Source organism: Crotalus tigris, unplaced genomic scaffold, assembly GCF_016545835.1.
Source record: "Crotalus tigris isolate CLP2741 ecotype Arizona unplaced genomic scaffold, ASM1654583v1 scf7180000018371.15429387391:27106975, whole genome shotgun sequence".
Taxonomy (NCBI): Eukaryota; Metazoa; Chordata; class Lepidosauria; order Squamata; family Viperidae; genus Crotalus; species Crotalus tigris.
Window position 1 is genome coordinate 16,776,949 of NW_024096970.1, and position 15,104 is coordinate 16,792,052.

General features: G+C 37.6%; 1 protein-coding gene across 3 annotated transcripts in view; it reads right to left on the reverse strand.

The window, feature by feature from the left end:
• Nucleotides 1–612: 612 nt before the first annotated feature.
• TSHR (thyroid stimulating hormone receptor) overlaps nucleotides 613–15,104 on the reverse strand; it is a 48,727-nt gene continuing 34,235 nt past the window's right edge. For all 3 annotated transcript variants that reach the window (XM_039351543.1, XM_039351542.1, XM_039351541.1), the window contains 3 exons: nucleotides 13,416–13,493; nucleotides 4,766–4,954; nucleotides 613–4,083 (listed from right to left, as the gene is read on the reverse strand). In XM_039351543.1, coding sequence (XP_039207477.1) covers nucleotides 2,667–4,083; nucleotides 4,766–4,954; nucleotides 13,416–13,493 — 1,684 coding nt within the window. In that variant the 3' untranslated portion in view covers nucleotides 613–2,666. The remainder of the gene's footprint in view (nucleotides 4,084–4,765; nucleotides 4,955–13,415; nucleotides 13,494–15,104) is intronic.

Consider the following 15,104-nt stretch of genomic DNA (forward strand, 5'->3'; position numbering starts at 1 on the left):
TCCACACATCTTAAAGAATCTTAAAGCTACTGAAGGTGAAAAATACTGTTTTAGATACTACTGAAAGTCTCCACTATGAGCAATGTAGGTGGTCTATGTGGAATGTGTTCAAGAATTCAGCCTTACTAATTCTTGATGATATACTCCATTAAATAAATTATTATTAACCTGTTTTATTTATTTTTTTATGCTTTGTAATATTTGGCTGTTGAATGTTACAACTGTGGCTTAAAAACTGATTTTTTTTCTTCTTGAGAAGAAGAGGAGAGGGATAAGTAAGTAGAAAGATGGAGGAGAGAGGGAGGGGAGGAGAGGAGGAGGTAGAAGGAAGGGGGAAGTGAAGAGATGAGAGGGGGATGCGGTCTGGGGGGAAATGGGTGAGCAATGTCGGAATTTGTGTGTTGTATTTTAACTTCTTATGTATCTGAATTTTTTTTCTTATGATTGTTATGAAAATAAAATAATAAAAATTAAAAAAAACTGATTTTTTTAAAGCCAGCATGTCTTTTGTCAAAAGAATAGAGAAAGAAAGTAGCAAAAAAAGTAGAAAAAAATGAAAGAAGACAATGAAACTATTTATACCAAAAGTACATTTCAATTGAACTCCATTAATTGAACAAGGTAGAATTATTATCCTCCAAATAATGTAAAAAGGTACAAAGGCAGAAATATGTCATAGTAAGCTAAAAATAATAAGAGCAAGACAACAGTTGATTATAAGTTACATATTTACCATCTTAACAAAACAGAAAATAATTATGTTTACAATTAAAATGAAGTAGAAATTTCTAAAAACTATCCATATAATTTTATCAGATTGTTTAATGTACCCATTTTAGGTGGCAATATTGACACAAGGTCAGTTAAGCAGTTTTTAAAAAAAAATTTTTAGAACAAATAGATGTTTCATAGTTAGGCATAATGTTTGATTTAGCTTGAACTTTCTAAGCCTGTTGTGAGAAAAATTGATGTATTTTATCATTTTAAAAGAGCTCAAGTAAGAATTCATATGATCTTCTAAAAGTGGCTATCCATTGCTGAGTGGAGTAACATGTAGGATATTTTTCTTCTATAATTACAAACTTTATGAAAAGTAGGGACAGAATAATTCATTTTTGTAACTATTTAATTGTACTAAACTGCAACTGAACCTTCCAGTAAAATATAGATTGGATAGCATGCTATTTTTCATCCAATGATTACAAGGATCTGATGTCATCTCCCATTGCATATAGAGATAATTATTTATTATATACATGGATTAACAAACTGGGTAGGCAATCTTACAAAATGGTGGGCATTCTTACAAAATGATTGCAATTGGTTGCAATCGGTCACTTGCCCGTAAGTGGTTGGTATCTCTACTTGCAAGACACTCATTTACTGCAAGAAGAACTAGCTCCTTCCTACCCAAGATGCTTACTATCAACCCAGGAGAGGTATTTATTTATCAAATTTATGTGCTGCTCATCTCTCACTGTGAGGCAACACCAGATATACAACCAAAAGAGGTGTCTAAAGGTGTCTAAAGATAATATAAACAAGGCTATCCTACCAAAACCTGTCAAAACATTTTATCTTGTGATAAATTATCTGAAGTCAAATGAACATTGACCTGGTCAAGTTTGCTCATGACATCAAATTATTCAAAGCAATAAAACACAAAGTGTTCTCCAAGAGATCTAGATTTTGGGACCAATATTAAAACAGCAAATCTTGTTCTAAGTAAGCAAGAGAAATGGGATAAAAAATAACAACAAAAACCCTTGATCACATATTCACATACATGGTGATGAGATGTTCTGAGTCTCATGTCTGTTCTGGAAATGAACCTTGTAAGGAAAAATATTGTGAAAATGTTGTCCTGCTACGTTGCTGTTGCAAAATTTACAAACTGTTATGTAGGACATTAGTAGGAAAGAAATTGATAAAAATAAATCTACTAATTACGTTACATGTTTATACAAGATGACAGTGTGAACATATGTAAAACACTGAATAATTGATCACTATACTTTCAAAATGACTGGAAAACATATTAGGAAAATAAAACAATAAAGAGATTGAAGCAAATCTCCTGAGAGAGAGGATTAAAATGTGTAAATCTCTTAAAAGACAAGAGAATAAATAATTGTACATGTGATAAATGAATGGGGAGGCTTTCTTTTTTCATAGTACAATCAAAGTTCTTTTACTGAAGCTACATAATTCATGGAAAAAAGCACTTTGTCCTACAGAGCAGTTCACTTCTTCAAATTGTACTGATGACTGCCAATTTGATGGCATTAAAGGGTTAATGAAATTTATAAACAATAAGGCTATAATTGGCTGGTTAACAGGGCTATATATTATGCTTCCAGTATATTTCTTAATACCCTCTCCTGAGGAGCAGAGTGATTGCTGAGGAATGTATCATTGTCCTTATCCTTCTTATGGATTTTCTGTAACAAACGCATGGCATTATGTAAACAGACAATTGAACTCAAAAAGTGCTTGGTCTGAGCTACCACTACTTTCCTGATATTTTTAAACTTACAGTTTTATATAGATGGTTCACAGGAAAGCAGAATGTATCCTAAAAATTCCTACCAAAAGAATTCATTCCCTTTATAATAGGATATAATGAGGATTTCCAATATCCAAATATTATTTTCAGTAGTGATGTGCTATAATATAGACAGCTTACTATTTTCCATGGATTCTTGAAAATGTAGCACCACTGCAGACTGGTAGCCTTCAAGTACACCATGAGGGTGGCTTTGATGGCTAGAAAGGTTATGGACTCCACGGTTGCCCTTATGATGGCCAGAACCGCTGCTGTTCTTGGGGAAGACTGTTTGGCCCCTATAGAGTTGAGCCTGATGTTCACATAACCCAAATTTGCTAAGCAAGATGAAGATATCTCTTCGGAATGCTTTGGTAAAGATAGCATAAAGGAATGGGTTAGCACAAGAGTTGAGTGGATAGAACAAGACCAGCAGAATTTTTGAGTTGCTGACTGTTATCAAGGGTCTGTTTATAACAGCAGATAAGGCATAGAATGAGATCGGTGCCATACATAAAAAATCAGTAAAAATTAGCACAGCCATCCTTTTTGCAATGACTGTATCTTTGTCCCCTGACTTGTATTGGGGATTCCGTACTGTAATATAAATTTTAATATAGCAAGCACAAATGATGATGAAAGCAACAATGTTCAACAGTAAAATAATTATAATGTAAGCTTGATCTACAGGTGTTTCAGTGTCCATGGGAAGGCAGATGCTAACTTTTCCATAACTACTGACTCCAATCAGTGGTAAGAGGGCAAGAAGGAAACATATCAGCCAACCACCCAACATAATAAAAGATGCATGCCAAAGACGAATTTTTTTATCTAAGCGCATGGCAAACGTAATAGCATACCACCGTTCCAGGGTGATTGTAGTCAAAGTAAAGATTGATAACTCACTAGCAAAGACAGTAAAAAAGCCAGCTGTGCTACAACCAGGCCCAGTTTGCCAATCAATGGCATAGTTATAATACTCTGATCTAGTATAAAGATCCACTGAAGCTATCAAGAGAAGATACAATCCCATACAAAGATCAGCAAAAGCCAAGTTACACATCAAGAACCGTGGAACAGTCAACTTGTAGTGGCTAGTGAGTAAGATAAAGAGAACAAAAACATTGCCCACAATGGCTAGCAAGTTTACAAACCACACCACTATCCTTAAAAATCTGTACCCCATTACATCTTCACAGGGGTTGAACTCATCAGGCCCTGGGATGCAACTAATATCATCATTACCTGTACAGATAATATAGTCATAATGACTATCAAACGTCACAATATTATCTTGGGGGTTCTTGAGTTCTTGACCAAATCCATCTTTTCTATTGTTATGTTCTTCAAAGAAGACATAATAATGGGAATTTCCATGAATGTCTCTAAATTTGGAATTCTCATCGTGAACAGCATCAGTGTGATCTGAATAATCTTCTGCATAATCTTGATAGAAAGGAGCCCTGTAGGTACTGGAAGATCTTCTTTTGCGAATGCTGAGATTGTTAGTTTGATTACATAGCAGGAACTCCAAGATTCTAAAGTAGCAATAGAAAGCATGATTAATAAAATATGTAGTTTATCTAGAGCAAGCAAATTAATCACTGGGGACTATTTATTGTGAGCTAAGGCAATATTATTTGAGAAAAAATGCAGTGTTCTAGTGTTGGAATTAAGCTACAATTCTAAGTTCTTTCTAATTATGATAATAACATTTTGATTAGACAACTGTCCCTTTAAGAAAGCTATTACCTATTTAATTATACTTTAGTGTTATTACACTGCATTTGCTTTTATTTCTGTTTATTATAATAAATTGCTATGCTTCCTTTCCTTTATAAAATTCTTTTATACAGTTTACTGTAAGCATCATGCTTCAGAATAAATGCAATCTAATCTTATTAAATTGCAGCAGCCACTGAGTATAAAATCTGCTTTAAAGAAGTTCAAATGGTATTTAATTTAATCCATGGTGAAGAGGTGGACTTCATTGGGCGCTTAAATAAACATGAGGTTGACTTTCTATGGAGAGAATTTGAAAGTCTGAGTGCCATTACAAATGTTTGCTCTTTCATTTGCATCATTTCTGATGTGGTGAAAGGTTGAAGAGGTTTCCGAAAGTACATTTCTATTGTTGAGCAGGTTTATGAGCCAGAATAAAATTCCTCAGATAATTGGATTCTAACCCATTTAGAATTTAATATCATTTTTAAAACTTACCCTTTAGCTTTCTTCCAATTCTTGAAAGCACAACAGTGACTTGGGTATGACAGAGCAGCATAAGTTAGATAAGGAAAAGTTTTTACTGGGGGGAATTTCTTTAGAGTCCAGGTATTTTGAGCCATCAGTTCTTTCAGGTTTTCTAATCCTCTTGCTGGAAATGTAGTAATACATGTCCGGGAGACATCACTGAAGATATACACAGAAGGAAAATTAATAATGTCAGTTTCTCATAAAACGTTTCATAAATCTTTATTTAATTTACATGCCATACAACTGTCAAATGCTTTAGAACAGGGGTGTCAAATTGGTGGCCCATGGGCTGGATGTGTCATCCGGAAGCCATGCCCACCCCATTGCTGGCAATGGCAAAACCGTCCCGATACATTGCGCGATGTCACATGACATTGCGAGTTTGACATGTCTGCTTTAGAACAATTAACAAACACAGAAATTAAGAGCCACACGTAGAACCAAAGCCTACGTGGTCTTGAGGAGTCCTTGGTGCTCTCTGAGCTTGCTTGTTTTCTTGCTGGCATTTCATTACTCAAACTAGGTAACGTCATCAGTGCTAGTAAGGAGTGCTATTGGCTGTCAGTTTATATTCTGGCGTCTTGCCTGTCTGGGTGGGTGGGGGTGGGCTGTTCACTAATGGCTCTGTGGCAGTTTCTTGATTGGGGTATTGCTTACTTGATTGTTGGTCTGAAGTTGATCTTGGAGTTAATCTAGGCTGATCTGAGTGCTGATTACTGGTGGAGAGATGCTGGAGTCTTTTTCTTTTCCGGCTGGTTGAATGTCTCTTTTGCATAGTCTACAGATGTTGTTAATGTCTATGTGTCTATTGATAGCTTCCCTGGCATTTTTGGACTTTTCCCAGTTGAAACTATGGTTAAAGCTATCTATATGTTGTGAAATTAAAGAATTTTCATCATGTCTTCTGACTGCTAGTTGGTCTTCATGGATGCATTCAGACCAACAATCAAGTAAGCAATACCCCAATCAAGAAACTGCTAAAGAGCCAACAGTATAAGAATCTCTAAGACTACCCCCACCAACAATGACAGGCAAGCCACCAAAATGTAAACTGACAGCATACAGACTCTTATTAGCACTAATGATGTTATCTAGTTGGGTGATGAAACTTCTGCAATAAAACAAGTAAGTTCAAAGAGTACCAAGGACCCCTCATGTCAACCCTGAGCTACAAATATTCTCCCTTATTGGTCCTACATGGTTTTGTTTATAGCTGAACCAGTTTCTTCCTAAGTACTATATTCTGTACAAAGAATAATGCACTCCTAGCCACCTATACTAGAGTGTTTAGAGCAGTGGTGGGGAACCTATGGCACGGGTGCCAGAGGCAGCACTCAGAGCCCTCTCTGTGGGCACATGCACCATCTCCCCATCCCCGCCTCCTCCCACAGCCCCTTGCTCACCAGCAGCTCCCCCAGAGGAGAGTCACCCCTGGGTGGGGCCCACGCGAAGCAGCGCAGCCACGGACATGGTAGCCAGGCAGTGGAAACAAGACTCTGCCCTTGTGCCCCATCACATGCAGATGATGCTGTGGGGCATGGGTGGAGGGCGTGGCCACCATGGCACTGCTGGGCTGCCTGGGTGATCTGTAGCAGGCCGTGGAGGTGGTGGGTGGCCCAGTGGGCAGGGCGGGGAGGGATGGGGGTGGGGGCAATTTTTGGGCACTCGGTCTCTAAAAGGTTCGCCATCACTGGTCTAGAGTTTAGGATTTTTTTAAAGTATATGTGCAGCCTAAGCAAGTATGACTTTAGAATTTGTCCTAAAGATCTTTTCTTTCCAACCATCACCAAAATGGTTAGCATTTTCTCCATCATCCACCATTTTGGCATGACCTTCCTTTGTTTTGTTGCTTGACACCCTCTTTCTCCAACTTTTAGACAGAAATTCACTGGATTTTTATGCCAAGAGGCATGGTTGTTTTTAACCAGAAAAATATTTTTAAACTTTTGCTTGACTTAGTATATCTGAGTTGACTTAAAATTTGAAAATTTTAAACTTCAAAATCATATTATCATACAGCTAAGAAAAAAACAGAAAGACTCTTTTTTCTTCTTTAAAGAAAATCAAAATTAATACAAGCCACGCAAAACAATTGTAAGAAGAATAATCCACTTCATCTGAAAGTAAATTAAAGTCACTCGAAAATTGCAAAATCTCTCTCTCTCTCTCTCTCATTCTCTCTTTTCACAATGAAAATGACTTGCATGTCTTCCCATTTGTTAGTTCACACCTGCCCTTATGCCTGCCCTTTTAACATCTTTGGTACTATTGAGAGTAAGAGTAATTGCTTAAGGCATTATGTAAGGCAGTAATATATTTTTAGCAATGAATATTTTGTACTATCTTTGTACTTTGTACTATATGCATATCTTTTTATCTCTGTTTCTATTATATAAACCATTTTTTTTAAAAAAACATACATTTTTTAAAATTCAATTGTCATTGTACTTTATCACTAAGAGCTTCAGGTTGCATCCTTGGTACTTTCTCCTCAAATTTACCACTTAACCATAACCTTCTTTGGTAGCTTGGGTTGTATGTTTCCATGGCAGAAAAAGAACTGAACCTGAATCATCCCACTCATGGTCCAGCAACTTGTATGTAACCCAGAATATTCCAATTTTATGTTTGCCCCAGTCAGTTTTGCAAGAAAAAAATAAATAAAGGAGCAGATTCTTCCATAGGGAAGATGTCAGAACTAGACAATTGTTTTCATGTATCCCTAGAGACAGGCTTGAAAAAACTTAAAGTGGAATGTGATTATCCTCCATCAGGTATTAAACAAGAATAATAATTTTGCACTTGTGTTAGAAACACAGAGTGTTTCTGAAAGGATTAACCAGTGACATCACTGCTGTCCTGGGGCCATCCAGTTGGGGGCTCATTTCATGTCTCCAGCAGGAGCTGGAATGAACAAGAGCTCATTCCCACCCACGGCAGGTCTCAGATCTCAAATGCAGGCTTGCTAATCTCCTACCCAGAGTTCCAACCACTTGAGCCACAGTGCTCTTAAGAATTATAACTGAGGAGGTGAAAGAAAACGGGAGTATGGAAAACAGTGAAGAATATGGTGACCAGATTATTATTTGCATCATGAATTCACTAAATTATATATTTAAAGTAAATGACATACAGGAATTGTATCACGGGACTCTTTGAGGCGATGGTATCTAAGCATTTTGACTTTTCCTCCTCACTGGCTGACTAAGAGGAGACTTAAGAATTCAATTTATACCTTGTGAGCTGCTATTATTTTAATCTGTATACAGGTCCCTGCTAAGTATATAATAGGTCCTTTGTTTAGACCCAAACCTACTAGGTTTTCAAGTGCTCTTCCAGGATTTGTCAGTCCATGCTTGGACCAGAATAGATGCCATGCCTTGATTGCTACCACATTTTATGAAAAAGTTGTGTCGCTAATGCTGGAGATTTTTTTATCCACAATATGTTTCAGAATTTCCATCTTTTTGACATATTTTCTGTTGTTCATTATGAACTTTTCCTTTTATTGTCTTTAACAATCTGCTGTTCTGTCTTTATTTTTTCCTGTTATTTTATCTTTGCAAACAGCTGTATAATCAATTACAAGCAACATACACATTTACAAACAAATAGCTGTTTAATTCTGTCTATAACTTTCTTAAATTAGACATTGCTTAACTAATTACACTGACATTCTTTAACATTCAGAAGAATCTAAAGTTCTCAAGTCATTCCTTAGGTGCTTCTGTGTACAAACCAATACAATAACAACCCTGCTAAGAGGAATAGTTAGATGAGCAAAGCAGAAGCTTAATATTTATTGGATTTTTTCTGTTCCCAAGTAAGTTACTCCTTTCATATTCCATGATTTCATGGTGGTGGAATGTGAAGAAGTTCACCTTCCAGAATATTAGTCTACAGTATAAATATTATTATTCTCATCTAATGTTTGCACTTAAAAAAATGTTGATTGGATGAACAGTGCTGAAGCCACTCTGACCATCCCAATTAAAAACAAAAGAAAATTAAAGCTATAAGGATTTCCTTAGACAAAATAGATAGACGTAAAGTTTGCATGGCTCAATACAGCCTGAAAATTGGCATGGTCATAAAAGCTGCATTTTGTGGCCCACAAGGATGTTGGGAAAGCTGCATGAGTCCCTTTGGCAGGATACAACTTTTGATCCTTGCTCTAGGGTAATCTAATGGAAATTTCTTTTGGAAAGATATAACTGTCCAAGAATTCAGTTTGTCTTCAAATCAAGCTCTGAGACTGATCCAGCCTTTACTTGATCCTCGTTGCTTTTGTAAGATGCTTTGGCACCTCTGTTCTAGTGGTGCCTACTTATGGTGCCTTCTCTAAACCGGTTGGAATTACAGTAACCTCACACCCAGAAAGAAAAGGGGCGTTGTCTTACCTGAACGCCTTTTCTCAGCAAGATGATGGAGAATCCACTAGTGGGTTGTCTTAATCTTCCTGCTCCAATAAGACTAAGTCTGGAAAGTTTCCATGCCTTTGCTGTGCAAGAGCACCCCAGTTTGCGATGAAGGCGAAGCGCAGACATTGTCCGACGCATGTGCTCATCCTATATTGTACATAGGCCCAAACGGATACTACAATGGGAGGGTATGGATTCTCCATCATCATGCTTCAGGTAAGACAACACCCCTTCTCCAGCATGATTGGATGGAGAATCCACTAGTGGGACATACCAAAGTCCTATTGTCCCTAAGGGGGGGAAAAGCATTTTGGGCCTGAGTTCCACTGGTAGATACCACTTGCTGTAATACCTTCCGTTCAAATGAAGCATCCGAGGAGGCAAATTTGTCAATCCTATAATGCTTGACAAACAAGGAAGGCGAGGACCACATAGCTGCCTTGCAGATCTCCCCGATAGGTGCCTGGGTATCCCAAGCCGCCGATGTAGCCACAATGCGGGTGGAACGGGCAGTGATGCGACCGGGAACAGACAATGATTGGGACCGATAAGCTTGAGCAATGCAAGCCCGGATCCACCTGTCTACAGTTGAGGAGGAAACCTTCTGACCCATGGACGAGGGCTGAAAGGAAACAAATAGTGCCTTGGATTTACGGAAGGTGGAAGTCCTTTTGATATAATGCCGCAGGGCCCTGCGAACGTCCAGAGTATGTCATTGCTTTTCTTGATCATGAGTCGGGTTAGGACAGAAGTTAGGAAGCACTATCTCCTGGGATCTATGGTACAAGAAATTAACCTTGGGAACAAAGGAAGGATCCAGGTGCAGGGTCACCCTGTCTGCATGGAAAACACACAGATCCTCTCTGACGGAGAGGGTGGCCAGCTCTGAAATTTGCCTGGCCGACGTGACTGCTGTAAGGAAGGCCACCTTCATAGACAACAGTTTCAGGGAGCACATGGTAATGGGCTCAAAGGGTGGCGAGGTGAGGGCCTGTAAGACCTGGAGTAGGTCCCAAGAGGGATAACGGTGTACCGCTGGAGGCTTGGCGTTGCCCCTTTTAGGAAGGAACGCACCATAGGGGGTGGAATTATCACACCGGATCACCGAGGAGAGGGCAGAAACCTGTCTGCAGATGATATTTGGGGATAACCCCTTGTTCAACCCATCCATCAGGAATTCCAGAACAATCGGAATAGTGATGTCCAAGAGCTCTACTTTGTGTCCTGAACACCAGGTATAGAAACTCCTCCATGTGGCATCATAAATCCTATTCATGGAGGGGTGCCTGGATTGCTGGATCATGGCTATCACCCTCGACAAATATGAGTTTCGAGTCAAGGCCCGCCGCTCAAATGCCAAGCGGTTAGTTGGAGCCACTGGGGATCCAGATGCTGAAGGGCTCCCTGGCTTAGGGCGATACGACCTGAGGGAATCCTCCACAGGTGAGAGATGGAAAGCTCTACCAGATCGGCAAACCATGGGTGTGTTTTGATACAGATGACCTTTGTTATTTGGGATTTTACTAGCTATGGTTTTACATTTCCATGATTGCTAACATAAGACCAGATCTTAGTTTTTGACACCCAGTTTTACAATATACACACATGCAAACTTATATGCATGTATGTATATAGGGGCAGGATAGCTCAGCGGTTAAAGATGCTGAGCTTGTCATCCCAGGTTCAAGATCCCAGTGCCACACAATGAGGTGCGCTCCCGTTACATGCCCCAGCTCTTTTCACTTAGCAATTTGAAAGCATGCAAATGCAAGTAGATAAATAAGCACCACTTTGCTGGGAAGGTAACAGCGTTCCATGTGCCTCGGCATATAGTTATGCTGGGCACATGACAACAGAAATGTCTTCAAATAAAGCTGGTTCCCTTGGCTAACAAACAGAGATGAGCACCGCCCCCCTAGAGTTGGACATGACTGGACAGGGGAAATCTTTTACCTTTTATCCCCCCCCCCTCTCTCTCTCTGTATTTTACATATGCAGAAAATGGCAGAGAAGCTTTTAAGTAAATTACATTTCTCCAAGGACTTGTTATTTGTAGTTTCTAGACTGTCAGGTAAGCTCATAGATAATAAAGGACCTATATCTGATTACATTGAGATTCAAAATAGTATGTCAAGAATAGAGTCTAGTCTAGCTTTTATCTTGTTCAACATACTAACTGCATCTTTAACAAATCCTAGAAAAACATGTTTGTATCTCTATCCTGTTCTCCTGGATCTACAACTTTTTCACATCTTTTTCATATGTCTATCCAACGTTTATTATTTTTCTATAGGAGTCTATCAATTTTGCCTCAAGTTTCCTCCTTTTAACTGCTTCCTTTGATTATTTAGCTGTCAGTTCCTGACATTTTCCTAGCATCATTTTCCTTGCCATAGCTGATAAATGTTGTTTTCCATTCTCTTTTTATTTTGTAATTGAGCTATTTAGAAGTAATGAACCAATCCACATGCTAGAAACCAACATGTTAATCACATAATTTTTTCCTTTCCGTAAATGAATAATTGCTCCTGCATTGATTATGCAATCAAATATATTTACTGAATTAAATCTATTCTCCCTCTGAATTTGTATGCTAACTCCAAAATAAATTAGTACCACTGTGTGAATGTTCAATAAATTATTTCCATGTTGATGAAAAAATGTGAGTCACCATGAAATATGCCTACTGATGTTAGAGAGTTATTGACTATTTTTCTGTATTTCTCCAATTGCTGATAGCTATCCTCAGGAAGAAAATAAAGCCTCTTTAGAGAAGCAAGTTTAGTACTGGAATAAATATTTCATTTGTGGTCGTAATATCACAAACGAATTTGGAACAGTGCATGTCATACAATATGATCAAGGTATTAAGCTCATTTTATTTTTGCTGAATTTGTCCAGATCTTGAGCTCTTTATTTAGAGCTGAGGCAGCAGCGTTGGCTAACACAGTAAAGTACCGTAGCTCTTTTGGGCCTCAGAAAGCTCACTAAGTTCTATTGCAAAGGGGAACAAATACATGATCTTTCTTCTAATTCATAAAAGAATTGTTGATTTCACTTTCTTCTGCTTCATTGCTTGCTTATATTTCAGGATAAATAAAGTATTATGACTAGGGAAGAAGAAGAGTAGCTAATGGCATTGTAAAGATATTTTCACAGATCTGTTCTGAAAGGGCTGAAGGGATTTTATTGTGCTTATGATTTTAGTATGTTTAAGTTTGACATTAGCATTTATTTTATATATAGCAACCATGTTATATTGATACTTATAGTGTTTTCATGTAATCATTGTTTTGTTATTTTGTAATCATTATTTTGTAGTAAATTGCTTGATCAGATGCTTTATATATATATATATTGGAAAAGTAAGGGCTTCATGCTTTAGGTACAGGTGATTGCTTATATGAAAAGAGCACAGTATGGGAGGGGGAAAAGGAGTTACAGATGGAGTCTGGATTGCTGGGTATGAGTCATCATCTAAGAATTATTTTTTTGGGTCATCTTATGCCTGGTACTGAAACCTGATCTTTTTGTTCTGGGAAGGTATAAAAGGTGGAAGACATCTTTTCTGGTTGTTGCCTTCATCTCTCTACCAGACACGAAGAGGAATAAGGCAGCCCTTCTCTGTTTTGATCAAAATAAAGTTGTAATCTTTGTGGAAACCTCGGATCAGGAGTTTCTTTGGCTCTTTTAAATTCCTGAGTAACACTGGGGCAATTGTGAGGCTAAGTGGAAAACCTTACAGGGCTGTAATAGGGGACAGTGAGGAAAGCAAAAAAACACACCTCTCCAAAAAGTGTGAGAGCAAAACACTAATTGTTTTCAAGAAAAAAACATGGGCATGTTCTAACAAGGAAGCTATCACTGGGTAGGTTCCATGAAGCGCTCATTGCAATTCATAACTATGAAATATACATAACGTGATAGATTGTAGGTAGATAAACAAACCTGAGCAGCTGAAAAACCAACAATGATAGGACTAACCAGGCCTTCTAAGATAAGAAATCTATGGCCTGTTGGCCTTGTATCATATCCTAGTCACCTTACAAAAAGAACCTGACCCCAGATGAATGCATGAGTAGAAAGCTCATCCTTTCACATTATTAAAATAATCACCTAACAATCATTACCCAATATTTATATTATTTATAAATAACACTAAAATAACTTAATATATTCTTCCCCCCATTACTCACAGTAGGCTTGGACCACTTTGAACACCCAAAAATGCATCTTCATGAATAACTCTTAGATACTTGTTCTTATGCAGGTATCTGCAGAGAAACAGTAACACAATTTTTTAGTGCTTAAATCAGAAACTTTAGTCAAAATGAAGTCTTAAATGCAACAATCATTTAAAAATTGGTAAAAGTTAAAGATAAAATAAAGAATATTCAAAACAACTATCAGCTTAAAGTTAAATAAGGATAAATTAGGTTAAAATTTAAAAGCCTAGGAAGTTAACAAGGCAGCGGGAGTGCCACAGGCCACCAGCCATTCCTTGGGGTGTATCATATTTTTAGACCCCATGCAACTTGGCAAAGTCAGGTCTTAACACTCCTCCAGAAAACCAGAAGATAGGAAAAAGCTTATCTATCCTAACCTCCATTTCCACCACTGTATTGTCATGGATTGAACATAAAGATTATTTTACAATGCAGTCTTTAAGACTGCAACTCTCTTTTGGATTTAAACCCCAACAATCTTTTTCCAGTAATGTAAACTGAAAGAAGACTAAGAAAATATGCCGAGTGAACCAGAAACCTGGTCAATTTTATGAAGTAAAATGAAGCTGTAGAAGCTATATACTGTACATTGTCTTAATGTCTGTTCCTCTATGAGTAGATAGAGTAAGATTCTAAACAGGAATGGCATAAGAAAAGCAAGAAATGACCCGATTGCTGACTAAAAGAGTCAGAAAAATGGAATCTATCCTGTGAATTCACAATTTCTAGACGTCATTACAAAAAATAAAATATCAAAGTCACAAATTGTAACTTGTAGGCCGAAATAATAGTTTGCTTTTACTTCACAAAAATAATTAGTCTTTTTCAAAACAAATACTTTTGTTTTTATGTTTAATAGAAGACAAGAAATATTGTGCTAAATGTAGTTTATTTTTTTTTTGAGCAGAAGGATATTGTGTAATCTTATATAGGGTCTCAGTCAGAAAGTAGGCTTACTAAATTTGGGATGCAAAAATCTGGATGAAACTACCTAATAATATGTGAATCATCTCTTTTCCAAACAGATGTCAAAGTTGGAAGGGACCTTGGAGGTCATCTAGTCCAACCCCCTGCTCAGGCAGGAAACCCTATATCATTTCGGACAAATGGCTGTCCAGTCTCTTCTTAAAAACCTCCAGTGTTGGAGCATACACCGCTTCTGGAGGCAGGTTGTTCCACTGGTTAATTGTTCTAACTGTAAGAAAGTTTCTCCTTAGTTCTAGGTTGCTTCTCTCCTTGCTTAATTTCCATCCGTTGCTTCTTGTCCTGCCTTCAGGAGCTTTGGAAAATAGCTTGACACCCTCTTCTTTGTGGCAGCCCCTGAGTTATTAAATAGGAGTTCTTTATAAGTTGTTAAAAGCCCCTTAATTATTCTGGAATTCATACTTAGTCAATATATAGCCATACATAATCAAAGGAGTAGATATATTCCAAATTAGATATATTTGGATATAGCCCAATATTTACAAATTAAATGCTTAAATGACATATGGATGTAATATTCCATGTATGAGCTTTTAAAACCAAACCCCATTCTCACTCTAAAAACATTATTGCATCTGAAATTCATCACAAACTAGGCAAAATGAGTGATAACCAAAACCCACTAAAAATGATAAGAATGGGTTTGTTAATAATTTAGACTATCTAAAGCAGTGG